This window comes from Pelophylax lessonae, assembly GCF_965119305.1.
Source record: "Pelophylax lessonae genome assembly, chromosome: 1".
NCBI classification, from domain to species: Eukaryota; Metazoa; Chordata; class Amphibia; order Anura; family Ranidae; genus Pelophylax; species Pelophylax lessonae.
Window position 1 is genome coordinate 540,023,670 of NC_138768.1, and position 25,746 is coordinate 540,049,415.

Genomic DNA, 25,746 nt, shown 5'->3' on the forward strand with positions numbered 1-25,746 from the left:
AAAAAAATGGCTGCTCAGTAATGCTTGGTGCTGTAATGACCATAGGCTGGAGACCGTAGATAATCAGAGTGAAGAAATGTCATCAGCACACCAAGGCTCCATCGAAAAGGGTCCAAAGCTTTATTTCGCGATCACATGATAAACATACAACGTTTCGTAGATACGCAGGGCCCCTTCTTCACTTGCTTGACGAAGGAGTCCTGAGTGGCTCCGAAACGTTGCCATATGTTTATCATGTGACCACGAAAAACTGGATTTTTGACTTACCGTAAAATCCTTTTCTCTTTAGTTCATTGACGGACGCGGTCTCCTATTAATATCAGTAGGGTTATGCTTCCCCCTACAGGAGTAAGACACTAGGCAGAAAAAAGTTCTGGCTACGCCTATGGGCAGTCCCAGGGGGTATACCCTCTCTCTTCCTGCCTAGGATGTCAGTTTTGTATCAAAGCAACGTCGGAGAAATAATACCAACCCAACTCAAAATAGAGGGGCGGGTACTGCGTCAGTCAATGAACTTAAGAGAAAAGGATTTTACGGTAAGTCAAAAATCCAGTTTTCACTATCATTCATTGGCAGATGCAGTCTCTGATCCATATCAGTAGGGACGTCCCAAACAGTGCCATAAAATGAGGGGTGGGAACAGCGGGGAAAAAAAGTCCCCAAGGCTAAAACATAGTCAACCAGGCAACATAGAACTCATCAGAACAACAGATGAGACCCACCGGAAGAAAACATTAAACACCCTCAAGGGAGACTAAGAACCCCCTTAAACAGCAGCCTGCAAAAAACTTTGCGGCCAAAAAAGGCATCTGCAGATGCCAGCAAATCTACCTTATAGAAGGTGTAAACATACAACCAGGTAGCCGCCTTGCAAACCTGAATCACAGATGCCTGATGGCGAAAAGCCCAGGAAGCACTAAGCACCCGAGTAGAATGGGCCTTAACAGGGAAAGGTGGAACCGGCCCCTGAACGAATAAGCCTGCACCACCGTCTGCCTGATCAATCTGGAAAGAGTCGCAGCAGACGCAGGCAGCCATTGCTTAGGGCCATCCATGAGTACAAAGAGTGAATCTGACTTCCGAAAAGACTCAGTAGTCGCTAAGTATACCCAGATTGTCCAAACCATATCCACAGTATGCAGTGCAAATTCATTAGGACGTTTTGGCTTAGGACACAAAGAGGGTAACACGATGTCCTCATTTAAGTGAAAATTGGAAACCACCTTCGGAAGGAAGGACGAATCCGGACAAAGTACCACTTTATCCCTGTGAACCACCAGATAAGGAGGACGACAGGACAACGCCGCCAGTTCCGACACCCTGCGCGCAGAAGTAATAGCCACCAAGAAGGCCACCTTCTGGGATAAGGTAGTCAGAGGAATCTCCCGAATACTTTCAAAAGGAGGTTTCTGAAGAACCGACAGCACCAAATTAAGGTCCCAAGGTGGCAATGGAGGACGCACCAGAGGTAGCAAGCGTCGCACCCCCAGGGAATGGGCAGCTATGGGCCTTTGGGAAAAAAAATTGACAAGACCGAGACCTGACCCTTGATAGTGCTCAAGGCCAACTTTTGATTAACACCTCGTTGAAGGAAAGCCAAGATACGAGCCACCGAGTAAGAGCGAGGGGGAGCCCCAAGAGACACCACGCAATGTATGTCTTCCACGTACGATGATAGATCTTCCTAGAAGTCGCTTTCCTCGCTCTAAGCAGAGTGGGAATAACTGAAGCAGGCAATCCCCTGTCCTTACGCACCTGGCTTTCAACAGCCAAGCAGTCAAAGCCAGCGACTGTAAAGCAGGATGGAAGATTGGTCCCTGAGACCGCAAATCCTCCCCGAGAGGAAGTCTCAAAGAAGTATCTGCGACTAGCCTGACCAGGTCAGTGTACCAAGCTTGGCGAGGCCAGTCCGGAGCCACAAGAATGATCGGAATCCCTTCTGCCTCAATCCTGCGAAGAAGTCTTGGCAGTAACTTGAGAGGAGGAAAGGCATACATCAACTGATATTGACCCCACAGGCCCACCAGCGCGTCTGCCAGAGGGTCCCGGAAACGGGCCACAAACCTTTTCACTTTTCTGTTGATCCGAGACGCCAACAGATCTACATCTGGACTGCGTCAACGAAGGCACAACTGCTGGAACACCTCCGGATGGAGGGACCATCCCCTAGTATCCAAGGCCTGTCGACTGAGGTAATCCGCCAGCCAATTTTTCACTCCTGGAATGTAAACAGCAGAGAGAGCTGGAACAAAGCGTTCTGCCTACCAAAGGATGCTTGTCTCTTCCAGGGCCGCAAGGACACTTTTGGCGCCCCCTTGGCGATTGACATAAGCCACGGCCGTGGAATTGTCCGACTGAATGCGCACAGGACAACCCTGCAGGTGCTCGGTCTACTGGACTAGGCAAAGTAGGATAGCTCTCAGCTCCAAAACATCAATTGGTAACCTGGAATCCTCTAGGAACCAGACTCCTTGAGCAGACATCCTGCCGGGAACCCCTTCCCACGTGGACAGACTTGCATTCGTGGTGACATTGTCCAATAGATAGGGAGGAAGGATTTCCCTTGCCTGAGCATCGGGGATCGAAGCCACCACATCAGGGACTCCCTGGTCACCTGGCTCAGCTGGATCTGATTGTCCAGGGAATGTGGATTCTTGCTCCATTTGAGAAAGATTTTCTTCTGGAGGATCCTTGTGTGGAATTGAGCGAAGGGAACCGCCTCTAAGGAGGACACCATCAGTCCCAGAACTCTCATACAAGTCCAGAGGGACGACCATTTGCTGGACAGCAACAGCTGAATCGCAGTCTGGAGTTTGAGTTTTTTTTGTTTCTGGAGGAAGAAACGCCCTGACCGAGGACGAGTCCAAAGTCAGGCCCAGATAGTCCAGTCTCCTGGAGGGAACCAGGGACGACTTCTGAAGGTTCAGAATCCACCTGAACTCCTCCAGATTTCTCATGGTAATCTCCAAATTTGTCCCCAGCACCATGGAAGACTCCACATGGAGAAGCAGATCATCCAGGAAACCCAGGACCGATATCCCCCACTGGTGTAACAGCGCCGGGACCGGAGCCAACACCTTCGTGAAGACCCGAGGAGCAGAGGCGAGAACAAAGGGTAATGCCACAAACTAATAGTGATCCTCTCCCACTGCAAAACGGAGAAACCATTGGTGTCCTGCACAGATTGTGATGTGAAAGTAGGCATCTTTGAGGTCTATGGAGGCCAGAAAATCCCCCTGATGGAGGGAAACCACCTCCATGCGAACAGATTCCATCTTCAATTATTGAACTCGCACAAAGCAATTCAGTGCCTTCAGGTCCAGGATTAGACGCACCTTGCCTTCCTTCCTGGGACCATAAACAGGTTTGAATAAAAGCCCTGAAAACGTTCCGCACACAGAACCTGGAATTATTACTCCCTGTTGTACTATCCGGGATAGCCACAGGTCCGGGAACCGGCAAAGACGTCCCCCCACCCCAGATACAAATGAGGGCGCACCTTCATGCCGAAGGGGCCTTGTCCTCAGGTCTGAAGAAACTCGATTTTTGTTTGCCGGACCAGGGTCTCTTGGGACCACCCAAGGGAGTCTTGAAGGACTTTGCCCTATCGACTGACCCTGACGGACGAAAAAACTTTTTGTGTGCTGAAAAGGAGGAACCCTGTCTGCGACGAGGGTCCTTACCCTTGTTAGCTTGTGGGAGAAAGGTACTCTTACCCCCTGTGAGACCTCTGATAATGTCATCCAGGGTAGCCCCAAACAGGGAGCAGTATCCAGCGTGGCATCGCAAACAAATTGCAGCCCCTGCACCAGCTGGTCCAACGGCTCTGCAAAGGCAGGGGGGGGGGGGGAGTGGTTTCCCCCACAGGTCACGGCGTAACAACTTAGCCCATTCAGTCAAAGTTTGCGAGACAAGGGCAACAGTAAACACCGGTCTTAGTGCAGACCCCGCCAGGGAGTACATATTGCGGGCCACAGACTCCGCCTTTCTATCCGCTGGTCCCTTAAGGACTGGGAATCCTCCACTGGGATCATGGTAGCTTTATTCAGTCTTGAGACCCAAGGATCCACCATAGGTGGCACATTACACTTTTTGATAAGGGACTCCTCAAATGGGTAGCATCCAGCATCCCCTTAGGCACCCCAGGGGAACGCTTTGGGCGGTCCCATTTTTTTTTGACCATGTTGTCAAAGTAAAGGGAGAAAAAAAAAAAAAAAGTAAGGGAAAAACCTTTGCCGCTCTGGATGGCTTGTGAGTGCCAAACGTAACGTAATCAGTTGCAGCTGCGTCCTCCATTTTAAGGGTCTCATGCATGGATACAACCAGTGCGTCCACCAGCGCCTTTACTTGCGTGGTGGGGGAGGTAGAGATGTCATCCTCACTGTCAGAGGAGACAGGGTGCGAGGTAGCGGACCCGGCAGGGAGACTCGCTTCTGCAGTGGCTGATTCAGAATCTGAGACCTCAGATGGGGCAGGGGTAGGCGGAGGGCGTTTCTTAGCACCTCACCCTTTAAAGGCCACCACCACCCGGGACACAAATGATTTCAGGACCGCCAAAACTGGACAGCCAGGGTCTGTAAGACCCTGCGGCCTCCCCGAAGGGGTCAGATGGGGACACATGATCTGTAGGGTCCGTGTTACACCATGGAACCCATCAGCAAAAGTTGAAAAAAAATTACACAAAAGTTGTTTTTTTTTTTAAACTTTCCACTGCGCTACAGCAACCCCCCCCCCCCTCCCACCCAAAGAGGTCAAGCAAAGCGCACTGGAGACCCCCAGCAGAGAGATAGAGACCCCCAGACTCACCATTCTGTACCAAAGATGCACTAGGAGGCCCAGAATGTCTGCACAGCACGTGTCAATCTCGATCCAAAGGGGGAGGATCTGAAGAACAGCCCAGGGTATAGGGAGGGGCTCCACCCACAAATAAAACGCCTCCAGGAACTCACATGCCGATTCCTTCTAGAGAAAGCCACCGCAAAATTGCTGTGCCGGATGTAACAAGATGGCCGCCGATCTTCTCAGCACAAGGCTACACGAAAATGGCGGCCTGCAGAGCAATTGAGGACCCTCGTGGGGACCCCCCAGACTCCAGAACGGGATAGATTGGAAGGTGGGCCCTGAAGTAACAGGCAGAGACTGGCGGTGCACCCCCCATCCGGCCTGAAGCGTGGTCCTAGCTCCTGGGAGTAGGCCCAATTGCCCCCAGCACTGAGGAGGGAGGGGCAGGTAGCGGGGGGTGCGTGACAGGACAGAGGGGAACCCGGGAATGCGAGGGTCCGACCGTGCCAGGGAGGGGCCCGCGTCCATCCCAAAATCTGCCAGGGCAAGAGAGGGGAACATTTACTTATCATACCGGAACAGGTGGACGCCATCTCCTGACAGAACCTCTCTCCACTGAAGTGAGGGGCCAGTCGGCCAAATAGGAATGCTACGACACGGGCCTAGACCCGGTCGTATGTGACCTGGCAAGACGTTTAACTCGTGGGGCTGGTCCGTCCAGTGGGACCGGTCCCCGTCCAGTCGTGGCCGACCAAGCGTGGAGCTAAGGCTGGGTCGGCTGGGGTGACCACTGGATCTATACATCCAACCCATCACCCAGATCCGGCATAGTTGCTTGTAGATCTCACAAGAAAAAATTCAAAGAAAAGTGAGCTAAAAAAAAAATCTAAAAAACTTTCCCAGGACCTGAGATCCCAGCAAGGAACTAGGTCCTCACTCCTGACTAGGCAGATTAAAACTGACATCCTATGCAGGAAGAGAGAGGGTATACCTCCTGGGACTGCCCATAGGCGTAGCCAGAACTTTTTTCTGCCTAGTGTCCTATTCCTGTAGGGGGCAGCATAACCCTACTGATATGGATCAGAGACTGCGTCAGTCAATGAACGATAGAGAAATAAAGCTTTCGATGAATCTTTGGTGTGCTGATGACATTTCTTCACTTTTACATTCACACGTGGTCACATTTTAGTGGCATTGCAAGTGCTTCAAGATATGCTTTTTAAAATGTCTCTGAATGAATATTGCTCTTAGCCCCAAATCAACTCTTCTATAACTGTATTCACGCAGCTAACTGAAATGTGTCAACATAAACTGATTTTTTATTGAGCTGAAATTGCTCTCACTGGGTACATACAATATTACTTTCAGAGAAAAGGCTGCTGACAAACGTACTTCATTTTCTTTTGCTTTTCTTGCGAAATCTGCCTAGAAATATCATATGACATCCTTGCAGTTTCAGATTGTTTTTGTTTTGATGCTGCTGTTCTTTTGTGTGACAACAATCCTCTTTTCTGAGCACTGTCATCTGATAAGGACTACGTGGTCACCAATGTCTCAGAGTATATGAAACCCTCAGTGTGTTCCTTGTCAGAATGAAAAATGTTTTCAAAAAGGACATACTTTGAAGTTAAAAGCAGAAATGGAATAAATCACTGGAATGTGAATGTCATGATAAAAATAGCATTACTTGGTAGATGCAGTTACAGATCTGTCATTGCAACAAATGGTCTTCATCTATATTAATATGATCTACATCTTACCCAGATATCTGCCTTTGTTGTAATCTTCTTTCCCCCATAAAGGTTGATCATTTCAGGAGCTCTGTATGAGAGTGTGGTATATCTAACAAAAAAAAAAAAAGGGAATTAAAACATGATTAAAGTTCACAAAATGTAACCAACATTTATACCATACCTGGTAAATTTTATATAAACCAATGTTACAGTAGACTGGATATTACAGCTGGCCAAGAAAAAAAAATTCAATTCCAAATCTTCATAAAGATCAACGACTCCCAAACCCAAAACCCTCCCAATTTTTCATCCTTCGTAAACATTCCATAAAAAGCCCAGTCCAACTTTTGCAAAAAAAAAAAAAACAGAAGTGTCAAGTTACTATATACAGTATCTGACAAAATGGAGTACACCCCTCACATTTTTGTAAATATTTTATTATATCTTTTCATGTGATAACACTGAAGAAATTACACTTTGCTACAATGTAAAGTAGTGAGAGTACAGCTTGTTTAACAGTGTAAATCTGCTGTCTCCTCAAAATAACCCAACACACAGCCATTAATGTCTAAGCCGCTGGCAACAAAAGTGAGTACATCCCAAAGTGTCAATATTTTGTGTGGCTATCATTTTCCAGCACTGCCCTTACCGTCTTGGGCATGGAGTTCACCAGAGCTTCACATGTTGCCACTGGAGTCCTCTTCCACTCCTGACACTACAGAGCTGGTGGATTTTAGAGACCTTGTGCTCCTCCACCTTCCATTTGAGGGTGCCCCAAAGATGCTCAATAGGGTTTAGGTCTGGAGACATGCTTGGCCAGTCCATCACCTTTACCCTCAGCTTCTTTAGCAAGGCAGTGGTCATATTGGAGGTGTGTTTGGGGTCATTATCATGTTCAAATACTGCCCTGCGGTCCAGTCTCTGAAGGGAGGGGATTATGCTCTGCTTCAGTATGTCACAGTACATGTTGGCATTCATGGTTCCCTCAAAGAAATGGTAGCTCCCCAGTGTCGGCAGCACTCATGCAGCCCCAGACCATGACACTGGCACCACCATGCTTGACTGTAGGCAAGTTGCACTTGTCTTTGTACTCCTCACCTGGTTGCTGCCACACACGCTTGACACCATCTGAACCAAATAAGTTTATCTTGGTCCCATCAGAACACAGGGCATGGTTCCAGTAATCCATATCCTTAGTCTGCTTTTCCTCAGCAAACCGTTTGCAGGCTTTCTTGTGCATCATCCTTCTAGGACGACAGCCATGCAAACCAATTTGATGCAGTGTGCTCGTATGGTCTGAGCACTGACAGGCTGACCCCCCCACCTCTTCAGCCTGTGCAGCAATGATGGCAGCACTCATACATTTTTTTTCCCAGAGACAACCTCTGGATATGATGCTGAGCAACTTCTTTGGTCGACCATGGCGAGACCAGTTCTGAGTGGAACGTGTCCTGTTAAACCGCTGTATGGTCTTGGCCACCGTGCTGCAGCTCAGTTTCAGGGTCTTGGCAATCTTTTCCTATAGCCTAGGCCATCTTTATATAGAGCAACAATTCTTTTTTGAGCTCCTCAGAGAGTTATTTGCCATGAGGTGCCATGTTGAACTTCCAGTAACCAGTATGAGAGAGTGAGAGCGATAACACCAAATTGAATGCACCTGCTCCCCATTCACACCTGACACCTTGTAACACTAACAAGTCACATGACACCGGGGGGGGATGGCCAATTGGGCCCAATTTGGACATTTTCACTTAGGAGTGTACTCATTTTTGTTGCCAGCGGTTTAGACATTAATGGCTGTGTGTTGAGTTATTTTGAAGGGACAGCAAATTTACACTGTCATACAAGCTGTACACTCACTACTTTACACTGTAGCAAAGAGTAATTTCTTCAGTGTTGTCACATGAAAAGATATAATAAAATATTTACAAAAATGTGAGGGGTGTACTCACTTTTGTTAGATACTGTATATCTGCAAAAGCAATGCAAACACAATCAGTAGATCACCGGTGCAATGCTAGGCTTCTGCGGACTCTTCTACCAGGTCTCTTTCAATACTTGGGTACAAACTTTCAGTTACTCAGTTGGAGGAAGAGTCAATGGACTACAAGTGCAGTGATCCATTGAGTCTTTCTGTCGCAGTGGCAATTGAGACTTAGGCTGGCCATATATTTTACAATTTTCTTGTACAATTTTCCTTTAGATTTACTAAAATCATATAATATGAGGTCAAACCTAAAGACTTTCAATTTGTATGCAATCAGAAGGGCCCTTGAACTACATAGCTGAAGGTAAACCTAAAGGATAATGAACAAAAAAATTGCATAATGTATGGCTAGATTTAGGCTGGGTTCACATATATGCAAATTGGATGCGTTTTAAACCGCATCCAATTCGCATGACATGTGAATGTAACCGGCTCTCAATGGCGCCGGTTCACACATGTCCGGGGCGGCTGCAGCTCAGTTTAAAATGGGGTCCAGTGCATTTTTGGTCCAGTTCAGGTGCAAAGTCAGGCAATAATTTGCACCAGATTCGCACCTGAACTGATGAACAGAAATGCACCGGACCCTGGACTGCAAACCTCAGCTGGACATGTGAACCCAGCCTTCTAGATGATTTATTCACAGATTTCTGAAAAGTGAGAGCTGCTGGGGATGGGAAACCCCACCCGCTGTCACAGGGGGGCTTTTTTTTCCAGGGGCAAGGAAGTTTCCACTTGGCAATACTAAACATGGGTGTAACATGATCTAAGAGGTGGAGTTAGCTTTTAAATATATTCAGTTCAAACAGACTTCTCCTTTCTTGGGGGATAGGTAGGAATGGAACATATTTTATTTTCGAGTATGCTTGAAAAACTCGTCAGTCAAATTTAATCAGGCTAATCATTTAGAGAAAAAGAGCAGGATTATGTAGGGGCTCTTTCACATGGGCAGACTCCGCCAGCAGATCCGCCTACTCAGCGGGGAATCTGTCCACTGATCCCTGCTGAGCAGCCAGATGACAGGTCCGTGTCCACTCGGCTTATGCAGAGAGAACATGGACACTTTCCTCTATGGGGGGTTGGAAACCTGTCCGTTTCCATCTGACTGTCATCTGATCCACCAGAAAGATGGGGAACGGATCACCCATCTGTCTGTTTTTAGCAGATAGGATCAGATTGGATGTTGGTGGGTGTAAACATGTCCGTCTAAATCTGCCGCTCTATAGAGGACAATGGATGGTCCGATTGGATCGGCCAAAAAAAAATGACTGACAGGCCCTGCATAAAAAGAGCCTAAAGCTAGATTTAAAGAAAAAAAAAAAAAAAAAGTGCACCCGGTAAAGTAGTAATGTTAACTTCTCTGTGCTGCCGTCCTTCTGACAGTCTTCCTTCGCAGCGAAGGATCAGATACACAACACACCTGGAAGTGTGTCAGACATAGAAGATTTTTAGCCACCATTGTTCTGCAACAAAGCAATGATCACCTCCACGGATTGCACAGCAGATGAGCATTAACAGCCTACTTTACGGGATGCACCTTTTAAAACATTTTTAATCTGGTGAAAGAGAAGCTTGAGGGCTAGTTAACATCTGTGCACTGCGTTTATGACACGCTTTGTTTTAGGTGCTCTACAGTTGAACTTTATAGAATGCAAGTTTTATTGAAAGAGCATCAAAGATGCAGCATTCTTCGAAAATGCACAGATGTGAATGGGCCCCAAATATCTCCCCATCATGCTGCATGCACATGCATTTAGCTTCTGCTTGCTAGCAAGCTACAGTCAATTAAAAAAAAAGTCTTGGGAAAGTTTCAAGTTGGTAAAATCACAATCTACACATCTAAAACCTTCCTTCAACATAACAATTCCTGCCTGGAAACTGCCTGCTGAGGAATCCAGTGCTGTGTTATGGGAGAAAATGGAGTCAATACTCTCTCATGTCCAGAAGTGCCGGCCATTTTAGGTCACTCCACCAATTGAAAAGTAGATAAGTATAAGCAGCAGTGAGAGGTTGGGAAAGCTCAGATGGTTTCAATAATCTGTTACTTGCCACAGCTTCAGCCTACACTACATATGATTTTTTATATAAAAGCAGCATAAATGCTGCTTAAAAGACTTTTAAATGATTCAACTATAGGCAAATCAAAAATGACATATATGAATGATAAAATCTGTTAATAGCATTAACACAGCAGTTTTTGTTTTGTAAGAAAAACTAACCGTCTTGCTACATTAACATCTGTGCATTCTGGTGTACTCTGGAACAGGTGCTTTTTTTTTACTGAATTATTTTGTATATGTACGTCAAGATGCCATGCAATCTAGCATCACCATGAGGTATGTTAAAGTGCATTAAAAAGCAGGATTTAACACCTACAAAAAGGTAGGAATTGACCCTTAAGTTTCCCAAAGAAAACGATTTTATTATTTAACTAATTACTCAAAATGCTCTGTTGTAGTGACACAATCTAACAGGTCAAAATCAGTAACAGCCCACTAATTTAACAGGTGTCAGAGGAAAAAATAGCACTTCTAGCACATTTTTTGTTTGCAAATTTAATAACACACACTCATCAAATTCAGCCTATACATAACCTGTCATGCTGCAGAAATACTGACAAATACAGCAATATTTGGCAATGTTTTTCTGACAATAGTCCATGAGGATGATTTGCAGGCCAATCACAATAGCTGATAAACAACCACACAATATACCAAATACGGGAAAAAAAAAAAAAAAAAGTGAAAAACATGAAATGGGGAAGAAGGGAGTAGAAGTGGTATTATAAAGCCTCCGTAAAGCTGGCTATACATGGATCGAAATTCAGCAGAGACCACCCGAATTTTGACCCATGTATAATCATTGTGGTTGAAAAGAAGCCAATCTACTGATCGACTTCTGCTTAGCCATCCCTCGATCAGCACTGCAGGCTTCAGACTGCAGTGCTGATCAGTGTATTCTGACAATGGGGGAGGATTCCCCCATCCACCTTGAATGTGTGGATTGGGGAATTGGGTCAGGTTTTTTTTGTTCAATCAGCTGCTTGAACAAAAACAAAACTAACTCATCTATGGCTAGTTTTAGATGTTACATGGCCTTATAACCCTGGGTGAGTCTTCTACAGCCACATACGGAAAGAAATCAACAGGCCCAAAGCTTTTATGCACCAAACTTACAATAATCTAAGAATTCACTTTTAGTGCAACTGGTTTTGACACACAATTTGTGCGCTAAAAACTAGTAACAGCAATAAAATACATTCTTAAACTGATTTTAAAGGTACATAAAAATAATAAACATGTTATACTTACCTGCTCTGTGCAAATGGTTTTGCATAGAGCAGCTACAACCCCCCTCTTCTGGGTTCCCGCACCAGCGTTCTTGGCTCCTTCTCCTTCATAGCAAGCCATTTACTATAGGGACACTCGTGTGAGCTCCATCTCAAGCCGGTGTAACGTTAAAAAACCATACCCCGTGGAGAAACCATACCGTCGTCACTTCCGGTCTGAAACAGCTGAGCAGCGCAGCAGTGCGCATGCTCAGAGCCTCGGATACGTAAATGAACATGAAAGAATTTGACAAGTGCGCATGCTCGGTGGGCATGAAATTCTCACGGCACTGTGTCTAATGTAATACTTGCGGCGGGTACATTAAAACACTTTGGCTGCAACATCGATCATCTCCTCTGCTATCGCTGTAACTTCCCTCATCTCCGGTAATAAATATAAAAGCGGCGGCGGGAGTATGAGATGTAAATGTGACGGCGATCGCGGCTCCGTGATCCGCTTTTATATTTATTACCGGAGATGAGGGCAGTGACAGGGCGAAGAGCGGAGATGATTTATGTTGCAGACAAGCTGTTTTAATGTAAGCGCCGCAAGTTTAACTACCGTGAGAAATCCATACCCTCCGTAGCTGAACCGGAAGTGACGAGGGTATGGTTTTCTCACGGGTATGGTTTTTTCACGGAACACCGGGATGTGTGTGTTGACACACAGCGCAGCTTAGACTTGCACCCTCCTCACATGATTTGATTGACAGCAGCAGGAGCCAATGGCTCTTGCTGCAGCATCCAAGTCCTGTAAGGAGAGAGAGAGCCACAATTAAAGAAGGTGGTTGGCCCAATACAGCAGCAGCTTCCTGGTGGGCTCTCTCAAGTGGGTTTGGACAAGGATCTAACTCATCCTTAGTCCCAACTTTTCCTTTTATCTTTTAGAAGCTCTAAAAGATGGTTGAGCTAGGCTTTACACCAATAGATAATTCAGAAAATAAACTAAATAATAAAAATGGTACAGTATACACAAAGAGAATCAAAACTATAGCTGCTGTTTGGAACCCTATTTTTTACATAGTAGGTGAGGTTGAATAAAGACAATAGTCCATCCAGTTCAACCTGTGTTGATAATATTCCACAGCAGTTTTCATGAGTTTCTTCTTTCAGTAGCAGTTTATGCATTGGGCAGGCATCTGGTAGATATGCAAAGCTAAGTAGGACTACTGTAACCACTGAACCACATAGCAAGGTGTCAAAATCCTGTTAGTCTGTGTGCACATTATGCATTTCCTGAACAGATAACATCTGCCTGCTTATTACTAGATCATTTTATTAACTGTGAAATATGTATCAATTTGATGATATGTATGGTCCTCATGGCCATATTCATCCTGAACTTACAGCTTTGAGTAGCAGTGGACAAATAAATGAATAAGTTAAAATCTACTAGGCAGCATGAGCCTTGGTACAGGCAAGAAGCATGTGTTTGTCAATGACACTACTACCCATCTGTCCTATTGACTGTTGTGTACATGTTTTTATCAGGTTGGTAATTATTACAATCTATCTACACTAAAGAAGTTTTCTCACAGGATGATCATACAAAGCTCTGAGCAGCTTTGATTGCAATTAGCTACCTTGAACATGTATTGTAATAAACGAGAACCAGAGATCCCTATTTTAACCCCTTCACGCCAACCATATGCAAATACACGGCCCCACAGGACTAGGCTTTTTTTCCATGGGGCTGCATATTTGCGCATCTCTCTGTGTGCTGCTGTGACCGGGGTCTCACTGAGAGTCCCGAACCCCATTCTAACCATCGGGACCCTGCGGGAATATCCAATTCCGGGTCACCTGATCACAGCAATAGCCTCCGATTAGTGATTTGTCATTGTGAAGCCCACTCCCGTGTTTTCTGTCTCTGTGAATGGATGAAAGAGATAGTAAGAAAAAAAAAATAATATTAATTAAAAAAAAAATAAAAAGGTAAAAAAAATACCTAGAACAAGGTTTGATCTAGGTCAGTGCCAGGGTTAGCGTTTGGGTAAATTCCCAAGTTCAGGGTCAGTATTTTTTTTTTCTTTTTTAATTAGTATCAGTGCAGTTTGTTTTAGGTAGGGTAAAAAAAAAAAAAAAAAAAAAAAGCAAAATGCGCACTATTATTTCTGGGCTGTACTACGGGTACAAACAGCAACTAACATACACATATGTGGTTTTTGCTGTAATCGTCAGGAGCAGGAGAAATTATTTTGGGTTGTTTTTTGGTAGTAGGTTATAATAGTAGCAAGAAATATATAGTTAAATTAAAAAAAATATATTTATATTTTTTACTTTCTTTGGCCAGTTTCCTTTGATAAAAAAAAAAAAAAAAAAAAATCAGGAGATATTCTTTACCATTTACCACCAAACGGAAAAATTCCAATTTGTCCGAAAAAACAAGGTATAATCCACCTGGATGCACAAGTAATTGTGATGATATGCACGGTTTTACTAACACGTATCAAAGTTGCAAAATTGGGCTTAGGCATTAAGATTTGTTTTACCCCTAGGGGCATTGGGGTTAAAAAGACCCTGTCTCATCTGATCTCATGTTTTATTTTAAAGCCTTGAAGCAGTAAAGAAGAAAAATTATTTATTTCCCCACTTTAAGCCCTCGTTCACATTGGAGCGACTTGTAGTGCGATTTGACAGGCCAAATCGCATGACAAGTCGCATTCGATTGCCGGCAATTGCACTGTTCAAATCAGTGCGACGCTAACTTTGCAGTGCGCCATCGATTTGAAAGGGTATTTCCTGCACTACTTTTGGCAATTTTGGGTGCGACTTGCATAGACATCTGTGCATGAAGCCGCACAGATGTCTTTCAAGTTGCATCCAAAGTCGCACTGATATGTGGTTTTCAAATCGTGTGATTTCAAAGCCGCAGTCAACGTGAACAAGGGCTAAACCAACTTTTTTTTCCTGATGTGATCAGTGCTGCAAGTTAAAAGAGAATCGGACACTTCTGGGAGTGTCATTCCAAGGATTTGTCTCTGGGATATGGCATTCTAGGAATAAGGTTTCTTTAAATGCAAAGCATGCCAAAAGTGTGTATCTATGTGCAGAAGGGTTAATTGAGTATTATTTATTAATGGCTACATACCTCTAGCACCTTATGTTTCACACACACACACTTATACATATGTAGCAATATTTCCAGGCATTGGGCCTGATATGGTTCTGCCATTGTTACCGGTAACACTTCCAACACATTTAAGTTGAAAACCCAAGTGTGAGAACTGAGACAATGACCATTTCCGGCATCTTTGGTTTGTTTTGTTTATTTTGCAATGGGGATGGGAGAAGGGAATGAGTGGGATACTCCTCTGGCTCAACTAGGTTCAACTGGGACACTGTACAGAAAAATGCCTGTTAGTACTGTCTTGACGCCAGCTGAATGCCGACCAACGCTCCCTGGCGCTTGAAGATACTGTTCTGCTGAACTGTGCTGAAACTTTGACTTTAATACTCAGTCACAGACATTTGACTCCTGACACTCTGTTTAGCTCAATCCAGGTCCATCCAGCCCTTCACTGACTGAGGCAGCTCCTTGTGACTGCTTGTGGACGCTGCAACTATTTACACTGCACACTGTACACTTAACTCTTCAGGGCCCAACCGCTGGCGCCCCCTCTACACTTCAGGGTTCTCTCACTAGGCACCCCCTCTAACACTCCAGGGTCCTCTTGATAGGCACCCCCTCTAACACTTTAGGGTCCTCTTGCTAGGCACCCCATTGACACTAGCTGGCTCCCGGATCCCTGGGACCTTCACCGGAGTGGTCCCCTCTACACTTCAGGCAGACCCGCAGGGGCAATTCAAGGTACTCACGAACTTGGCATGCTTTCCTGGAACTGAACCCCTCTATCGCCACTGGTCCTCGGCACACTGGATCCTCTCTGCAGCTCAGCTCAGCTCTCTCTCTGGACTCTCAGGCAGCCACCCAAGACACCCGATCCTTCTGACAGGAGGAGAGATAGCCGTACTCTCCCTCCTTGGACTCTGCTTCCCGCCAAAGATGCTGCGTCATGCGTTCCTCTCAAACTTATACCCATTCCCAGAATGCTCTGCGGCAGAATCTGCCTTCTGGGGTAGATACAGGCCTGAATGAGTCACTGTTGGGTTTCCTCCACGGCCCAATGAGAATCCTCTCATGGAGCCAGTGGGGAGACTCCCCTCTCAGCAGTCACACCTGGGAGACATAACAGCCCAGCTGAAAATCATGGCCCTGCTGTTAGGGAGCCAAGGCCCATTATGCTTTTACCTACATATACATATTGTACAGGGACATGAGTCATGGACAGAAGGCATATTTTTCTTTGGTATAGGCTGTGTCATTGTTAAAGTGACCCCATCTTCAGGCTAAAATCAAGGAGCTTAATACTTGCCATTCTGTTTGGTTAATTCTTCACAGTAATGGCACAGATAGTACTGGATATTTAGTTTTCCCCAGGGCTCTGCAGTTCCTCTCACTGGTTGCGATGCTACTACTGGATATAGCAAAAGTTTCCTCCAATGCAAACGTAAGTATTTGGCTTCAGACTGGCCAGACTGGGATTACTTTGACGTAATTGGCAAACTTGAACATGTACATATGCCAAGCAAAAATCCCTGCTCTAAAAGCAAAGTTTGTAAAACCGTGTTAAGGTGCCTACTGATATTAAAGAACATTCATCTGAAGGCTATCGTGTGCCCTGTAGCGCGACTGAAATTCCACTGGGAAAAAGGAATGTGAAAGCCACTTTCATGTTACGCTCTAAGTTTTCTTGTATTTGCACTTTATGAAAAAGTCTACATATAAAAAAAGACAAGTTAAGTTACCTTTGCTTTGCCCTAAGGACGATAAATGTTGTTCACTTACTTTTTAATTTCCTCTTCTACTATGTTTACTCCATCACTTTGAGGGTTCAGAAATCTGTTTGTTGCACTACCAAAGTCGCATAGCACATAATTCCCGCTATCATTCAGCAGAATGTTTTCAACCTTGAAGACAAGGAAAAAGAAATCTCATATGCTGCCGGGCACAAATGATAACCTAATTTGAAGCACAACCACATGGTTATAACTAGTGATTTTAAGCATTTCTTATGCAGAAAAACTTCCTCTAAACTGCACAATAGTTTGAAACATTTTTTTTTTTTTTTTTGTAGGAACCAGTCGTTATATGGGATGTCGTGAGAACTATCAATTGCATTATGGAATTTTGTGAGAAATATCAAATCAATTTAAAAACTGCACAGCTTTAATAATGCCCTAAAGGAAATGTGTACTGAGAGAAATATGAAGGAATAAAGTCTTGAGTTGTTAACCTCTTTCTGAAAACATTGGGCTCTATACTTACATGAGGCAAGTGAACTCAGAGCACTGTCAGAACTCCTTTTCTACACACTTGTTCTAGGTCAGTGACTCGAAAAAGCCTTTAGAGCAGGGGTCTCCAAACTTTCTAAGCAAGGTCCAGTTTACTGTCCTTCGGACTTTAGAAGGCCAGACTGTGGCCAGTGGGAGTAGACAATGTCTTGGCATCAGTGGGAGTAAACCATGCCAGAGGAATAATGACCCATCATTGGTGTTAGCGAGAGGAATAGCATCCAATTGTTGGTGTCTGTGGGAGAAAAAGTGCCCCATTGTTGGTGTCTGTGGACCAACACCAGCAGATGACATGGCTCCCAAAATCATTACTGACTGTGGAAACTTCACACTGGACCTCATGTAACTTGGATTCTGTGCCTCTCCACTCTTCCTCCAGACTCTAGGACCTTGATTTCCAAATGAAATGCAACATTTTTCACAGTCTATGATGATTTGGGGAGCCATGTCATCTCCTGGTGTTGGTACATTGTGTTTTATCAAGTCCAAAGTCAGCGCAGCCCTCTACCAGGAAATTCTAGAGCACTTCACGCTTCCCTCTGCTGACCAGCATTTATGGAGATACTGATTTATTTTTCCAGTAGGGCTTGGCACCTGCCCACACTGCCAAAATTACCAATAGCTGGTTTAATGATCATGGTATCAATGTGTTTGATTGGCCAGCAGAATTGACTGACCTAAACCAGGTGAAGATGAGAGACACCAGACCTGACAATGCAGCTGAGCTGAAAGCCGCTATCAAAGCATCCTGGGCTTCCATAACACCTCAGCAGTACAACAGGCTGATCTCCTCCATGCCAAGCCGCATTATTGCAGTAATTCATGCAAAAAGAGCCTCGACCAAGTATTGAGTACATACTGTACTGTACATGGACATACTTTTCAGTAAGCCAGCATTTCTATATTAAAAATGTAATCTAGTTTTCTGAGATACCTAATTTTGGGTTTTCACTAGATGAAAGCCATTTTCATCAAAATATAAAGAAAGAAATGCCTGAAATATAACTCTGTGTGTAATGCATCTATATAAAATATATGGGTTTCACTTTTTGAATTTAATTACTAAAAAAAAAAACATCTTTTTGAAGATATTCTAATTTTCTGAGATGAACCTGTAGTTGTTTGGCTCCTTTTTAAATCATGACAACAGAATTTACCCAAATGGCCCTGATCAAAGGTTTACAGTGACTTGAAAGAGTATTTATACCCCTTGAAATTTTCCACATTTTGTCTTGTTACAACCAAAAAACGTAAATGTATTTTATTGGGATTTTTTGTGATAGACCAACACAAAGTGGCACATCATTGTAAAGTGGAAGGAAAATTATAAATTCAAAAGTCAATACTTTGTAGAACCACCTTTCCCTGCAATTACAGCTGCAAGTCTTTTTGGGTATCTCTCTACCAGCTTTATAAATCTAGAGAGTAACATTTATGCCCATTTTTCTTTGCAAAATATTTTAAACTCTGTCAGATTGGATGGAGAGCATCTGTGAACAGCAATTTAAGTCTTGCCACAGATTCTTAGTTGGATTTAGGTCTGGACTAACACATGAATATGCTTTGATCTAAAACATTACATTGTAGCTCTGGCTGTATGTTTAGGGTTATTGTCGTGTTGGAAGGTGAACCTCCACCCCAGCCACAAGACTTTTGCAGACTGTAACAGGTTTTCTTCTAAGATTGCCCTGTATTTGGCTCCATCCATCTCCCCATCATTTCTGACCAGCTTCCCAGCTGAAGAAAAGCATCCCCACAACATGATGCTGCCACCACCATGTTTCCCAGTGGGGATGGTGGGTTCAGGGTGATGAATAGTGCTAGTTTTCCGCCACACATAGCATTTTACTTTTAGGCCAAAAATTTCAATTTTGGTTTTATCTGACCCGAGCACTTTCTTCCACATGTTTGCTTTGTCCCCCACATGGCTTCTTGCAAACTGCAAACGGAATTTCTAATGGCTTTCCTTCAACAATGGCTTTATTTTTGCCCCTCTTCCATAAAGGCCAAATTTGTGGAGTGAATCGTACTCCTGGCTGCTTCTTTGATTAATGCCCTTCTTGCTTAACCTGTCAGTTTTGGTGGACGGCCATGTCTTGGTAGGTTTGCAGTTGTGCCATACTCTATTTTCGGATGATGGATTGAACAGTGCTCCGTGAGCAGTTCAAAGCTTGGGATATTTTTTTAGAACCTACCACTGCTTTAAACTTCTCCACATTATCCCTGACCTGTCTGGTGTGTTCCTTGGACTTTATGATGCTGTTTGTTCACTAAGGTTCTCTAACAAACCTCTGAGGGCTTCACAGAACAGCTGTATTTATACTGAGTTCACATTTTACTCAGGTGGACTCCATTTACTAATTAGGCGACTTCTGAAGGCAATAGGTTTCACTAGATTTTAGTTAAGGGTATCAGAGTAAAGGGGGCTGAATACAAATGCACGCCACATTTTTCAGATAATTGTTTGTCAAAAATGTGGAAAACCATTTCTCATGTTCCTTCCACTTCACAATTATGTGCCACTTTGTGTTGGTCTATCACATAAAATCCCAATAAAATACATTAAAGTTTTTTGTTTGTGACATGACAAAATGTGGAAACCTTCAAGGGGTTTGAATACTTTTTCAAGGCACTGTACATACCCCGGACTATTTAGCCTTGGTACAGACACAAGGTGACACACACATGTTAAAATGGCAATTAAAGCTAAATTTCCCACATACGTGGCTTTTTAAATTACAATTGGTGTCTGTGTAAGAATAGTCAATTTGTTTGTTAGCTCTCACATAGTTGCACGGAGCAGGCTAGATACAGAGTCATGGGGAGCAGAAAAAAAACTACCTGTCAAAAAACCTGTGTAACAAGGTAATGGAACTTTATAAAGATGGAAAAGGATATACAAATATATCCAAAGCCTTGAATATGGCAGTCAGTACTGTTTAATCACTTATTAAGAAGTGGAAAATTCGGGGATCTCTTGATACCAAGCCTAGGTCAGGTAGATCAAGAAAAATTGCAGCCATAACTGCCAGAAGAATTTTTCGGGATACAAAGAAACCCCCACAGGTAACCTCAGGAGAAATACAGGCTGCTCTGGAAAAATATGAAACTTCATGGTTCAGTTATCAGAAAGAAGCCTCTACTGTGCCAATCCCACAAAAAAGCCCAGTTAGGCATTTCAAGGTGTTGTCGGCCATATTGCAACCAGTCCTTTTTGTAGCATTGGCACAGTAAAGGTTTCTTTCTATTATCTCAATTCTGCAGCTCATTTTGTTTACCGGTAAGTATTGTCGTATTGTTCCTTAAAAACAACCACATCATCTTTTTCCAGAGCAGCCTGTTTTTCCCCTGAGGTTACATGTGGGTTTTACTTTGTACCCCGAACAATTCTTCTGGCAGTTGTGGCTGCAATCTTTCTTGGTCTACCTGACCTTGGCTTAGTATCAAGAGATCCCCACATATTCCACTTCTTAAAGTGTTACTAAACCCAGGACCATGCATTCACTATATTGTTTCCCACAGTACACAGAATATGGAAATGCAATTTTTTTTGTAAATATAAAACTGCTAAATACATTTTCTCATCCGCAGTATATAGCAGTCTTGTGACTTCTATCAGTATCTGGCCGAGCACTGGTTTAAGCTTGTAGAAGGAGTTTTCATTCTCCTCTGCCTGTCCTACGAGGCTGCAGGAGCCCTGGCCCTCTGTCTGGACAGTGATGTTTGGCCCTGTGCTGATCACACGCACAAGAAAAAAAGAACTCTCTAGCAATACACACCAAACTGAGCATGTGCCTCAAGGCTCTGTACTATCAGCAGATGGATTGGGGACAGTAAAGAGAAGACAGGATCAAATAGCTTTTTTTACACAATGAGCAGGATTAACCCCTTAGGTTTCACAGTGAGTATACCAAGCATGCCTCACTACATATACAGACTGATTTTACTGTTGTGGGTTTAGCAACACTTTAAGAAGCGATTGAACAGTACTGACTGGCAAATTCAAGGCTTTGGGTATCTTTTTATATCTTTTTCATCTTTATAATGTTCCATTACCTTGTTACTCAGGTCTTTTGACAGTTTTCTTCAGCTCCCCATGGCTGAGTATGTAACCTGCTCAGTATATCCAAGTGAGAGTTAAAAAAACTCACTGACTATTTATACACAGACACAAATTGCAATTTAAAAAACCATGGATGCGGAAAATTTAAGCTTTAACTGCCATTTTAACCTGTGTGTCACCTTGTGGGTCTGTACCAAGGCCAAACATTCCAGGCACCATGAGTCATATTTTCAATATCAATGCTAAAATTTCACGATCTCTGCTAGGGTATGCAAACTTTTGAGCACAACTGTATCTAATTATGTGACTTTAATTGTACCTTATAGCTGAACTCAAGGCAAAACAAAAATTGTTTAAATACAAAAGGCTTGTAAATAACTACTTGAAGCTTGGTGTCCTTTGAGTATTTCTTTAGAATCTTTGAAGTAATCCAGCATAAAGATTGACCTCTGTGTAGGAGTTTCCTGCAATACAGACAGACACTGCTGCTCCCTTTCCTTGTGACCAGTGACTGGTCTTATATTCAGTCCTCTGAAGTTCTTCTGCTAGCAGCCTGTAATGGGAAGAGCTGCTGGGTCTCTCCCACAGCTTTGCTCTCTGCGCAGGCTAGGCACAGATCAGTGAGGATATACCGTAACTGTTACTGAAAGGGTTTGCAAAGACATTTGGTGCACACAAAGTGGATTTAAAGACTTCATGACCATGAATATATTTAAATGGAAAATTTTGTTCCTCGAGTTCAACTATAAATATACAGAACTTTATCCTTGTATCAAGACTTGGTTATGGGAAAATCAAAACATACATTTTTCTAATACAGCAATCTCTATATACACAACTACCCTTTAAATGTTTTTTTAGTAAGCTGCATACAGCGATTTTCTGGTTACTGCCATGTGCGATTATATACAGAATATACAATGTAGAAAGAAATATAAGAAAACTACCTTTAGATCTCGATGTACAATCGGAGTTTTGCACTGATGAAGTCTTGCAACAGCTTCACATGCGTCGCAGAATATCCTCAAAACCTCTGCCTCAGTAAACCCAGACTGTAGCCTCTGATTCATTTGATTCACGACTTGTCCGGCTGACAAACAAAATAATTTCATAATAGAACTGCACAATAAATTTCCACAAACACAAAAGCCAGTATCTGACTTATTTTAACATCACTAAAGACTGACAACAACATTTTTGGCAACATTTGGTTGATTTATCCATCTTTTTTGTCTGTCAGGAACTTCACTGGTAAAATCCGTGCGCATAAATTCCCAGGCTGCCTGTTCTTCGCTATTAATCTATCTGCTAGATTTCTCATTTATATTATACAGTAGGGAAAATAATGATTTGATCCCCAAGCAAAACTACCTAGTACTTGGTGGAGAAACCTTTGTTGACAAGCACAGAGGTAAGACGTTTCTTGTAGTTGGTTACCGGGTTTGCACACATCTCAGGAAGGATTTTTTCTACTCCTATTTACAGATCTTCTCTAAATCCTTAAAGCGGTAGTATCCCGCTTTTTGACACTTTTACCTACAGGTAAGCCTATAATAAGGCTTACCTGTAGGTACAAATAATATCTCCTAAACCAGCATGGTTTAGGAGATATTTACAGTGCATGCAGCCGCTCTCGCGAGCGGCGCATGCGCTCTGAAGGTCCGGGGGGACTTTCAATTAATTTGCCGGGAGCTTGCCGGAAAATGACGTCATCGCAGCTCCGGCCAATCATCGCGCCGGAGCCGTCTCTTCCAGCCAATCACCGCGCCGGAGCCGCCGAACCCGGAAGAGACGGCGAGGGATCATGGCAGCGCCCGCAGCGATGTCCGGGGGTCCGTGTCGGGGCTTCGTTCTAAGGTAAGTTACACATAATGGGCTAGTATGCGATGCATACTAGCCCATTATGCCTTTGTCTTTCAGGTTTTTTTTTTTTTTTTATAGGGTTTACAACCGCTTTAAGGTTTCTTGGCTATCGCTTGGCAACTTGAAGTTTCAGCTCCCTCCATAAATCTTCTATAGGATTAAGGTTTGGAGACTGGCTAGGCCACTCCATGACCTTAATGTGCTTCTTCCCGAGCTACTCGTTTGTTGCCTTGGCGGTATGTTTTGGGTCATTGTCATGCTGGAAGACCCATCCACGACCAGTCTTCAGTGTTCTGACTGAGGGAAGAAGGTTCTCATCCAAGATTTTACAATACATGGCCCTGTCCATTGGTCCCTCAATGCGGCAAAGTCAGCCTGTACCTTTAACAGAGAAACAGCACCAAAGCATAATGTTTCCACCTCCGTATTTGACTGTAGGGATGGTGTTTTTAGGGTCAAAGTCAGCATTTTTCTCCGGCGAGTTGAGTTAATGCCAAAGAGCTCAATTTTGGTCTCATCTGACTACAGCACTTTCTCCCAATACTTCTTTGAATCATTTAGATATTCATTGGAAAACTTCAGATGGGCCTGTACAAGTGCCTTCGTTAAGAGAGGAACCTTGCGGGCACTGCAGGATTTCAATCCATGACAGCGTATTCTGTTACTAATGGTTTGTTTGGTGACTGCGGTCCCAACTGCCTTGAGATCATTCAAAAGCTCCTCTCGTGTAGTTTTGGGCTGATCCCTCACTTTTCTTATGATCATCCTTACCCCAAGAGGCGAAATCTCGTATAAAGCTCCAGACTTAGGGCGACTGATGGTTATTTTGTATTTCTGCCATTTACGAATAATCGCTCCAACAGTTGTTTCCATTTCACCATGCTTCTTGCTGTTGGTCTTGTAGCCCATTCCAGCCTTGCGCAGGTCTACAAATTTGTCCCTGACGTCTTTGACAGCTCTTTGGTCTTAGGCATGATGGTGAGGTTTGAATGGAAGAAAGAGATTCTGTGGACAGGGGTTATACACATAACAAGTTGTCGTTAGAAGCACCTTCCTAAATAGACAGGACCAATCTATGTACCACATGAGCACTTAATGTAGCCAGTCCAAGGGAGCCAGAAATATTGTTGGTTGGTAGGGGATCAAATACTTTTTTTTTACACACAGGACTGCATTTATAACTGAATTTATAACGTTTGTACCATGTGTTTTTTCTGGATTTTTGGTTGATATTCTGTCTCTATCATTTAAAAATACACCAATGATAGCAATTATAGACCCTTCATTTTAAGTGGGCAAACTTACAAAATCTGCAGGAGATCAAATAATTATTTTCCCCACTGTATGACAGACAATACACCACTAGCAGTGACACTTTCCAAGCTTCAGTATAAGATCAGAGATTCTGAACTTTAGAAAAGGCCAGGGGAAGCAGAGATGGGAACTACATCAGGAACACCTTGCCTCTACAGCCCAAAATATCAAGGAAGTATGTGTTTTTTGTCTCTAAACAATTCTTATTAAACATTCACATGTAGTGCTGGAAAACCCTAAAAGGGGATTAAACTAAAAAAAAAAAAAAAAAAAAAAGGGACTTTTGTACTCCTTTTCTTTGAGTCTATCGAGTAAAACAGGAATTCTTAGACTGTCTAGTTATACGGTCGCCTACAGGAGAAATGGACAGTTCCAACAAAAAGCTATTGGTCAACACAGGATAACCCCTCCTCCCCATCCTTCATGTCTCATTTTTGGAACAAAGTAGTACTAAAAGCATGAAAATAGAGGGGAGGCACATGTGTCCCTCAATGGACTCCAACAATAGGAGTTTACAGTAAGCACAAAAATACACATTTTCTTTCTCATCCATCGAAGGACACAAGAATTCTTGGACTGTTGGCTGGTCAAAAGGCAGCCTAACAGAGGGGGTGGGAAGCAACAAAAGCTGACAGACCCAAGAAAAACCTAGGGACTGTCTGCAGCTAAAATAGCCATCTGAGGGATCCAAAGCCTGAAACTCACTTTAGATAAAGCCTGAATATCTGCCTGGTAGAACTTTGAAATAAACAAAAATTCTGACGGCTCAAATTTCAAACTTGAAAAGGTTGCTTGGTGTCAAAATGACCAAGGAGCACTAACGGAACCTAGTAGAATGTGTCTTGACAGGAAAGGGTGGAAACCAATCCTGAAGACCATAAATATGGATGATGGCTTTGCCTTGTCTGACTGAATCGGGACTGGATGATCTTTCTTGCAAGGTGGCCCAAAGCTGCAGAGACAGCCAAAACTCCCAAGTTCCTTTCAGCAACAAGGAGACCACCACACCTTATCAGCTGGATAAGCTGGCAATTACTATGAGGATCTTCCGAAAGACAAAAAGAAAGGACTCCTATTTTAAAGCCGGATTCCTGAGCCACCAGTCCATGGATAGCTGGGACCAAGGTGGCAAACAAATCTGTCTATCCAGGGACATCTCATGGTGACAGAATGTCTTGTTATGGAGGTCTGGAATTAAATAGCAATGGAAACACCAGAAAGAAAGGCTAACATCAGGCTCAAAACAGCAAGGTCAGATGACTCCCGGACTGGAGAATCTAAATCTGAGATCTGAGAATCTAAAGCTTCTTTAGTAGAAAAAAAG

At 43.6% G+C, this 25,746-nt stretch overlaps 1 protein-coding gene across 2 annotated transcripts in view; it reads right to left on the bottom strand.

Annotated features, from left to right (window-relative positions):
* BMP2K (BMP2 inducible kinase) overlaps positions 1-25,746 on the bottom strand; it is a 271,429-nt gene that overhangs the window by 102,146 nt on the left and 143,537 nt on the right. For both annotated transcript variants that reach the window (XR_014225958.1, XM_082273188.1), the window contains exons 4-6: positions 22,193-22,335; positions 16,677-16,798; positions 6,543-6,624 (exon numbers count right to left, since the gene is read on the bottom strand). Coding sequence is in view for 1 of the 2 variants with exons in the window: in XM_082273188.1 (XP_082129314.1) it covers positions 6,543-6,624; positions 16,677-16,798; positions 22,193-22,335 (347 nt within the window). In the remaining variant the exon portion in view is untranslated. The remainder of the gene's footprint in view (positions 1-6,542; positions 6,625-16,676; positions 16,799-22,192; positions 22,336-25,746) is intronic.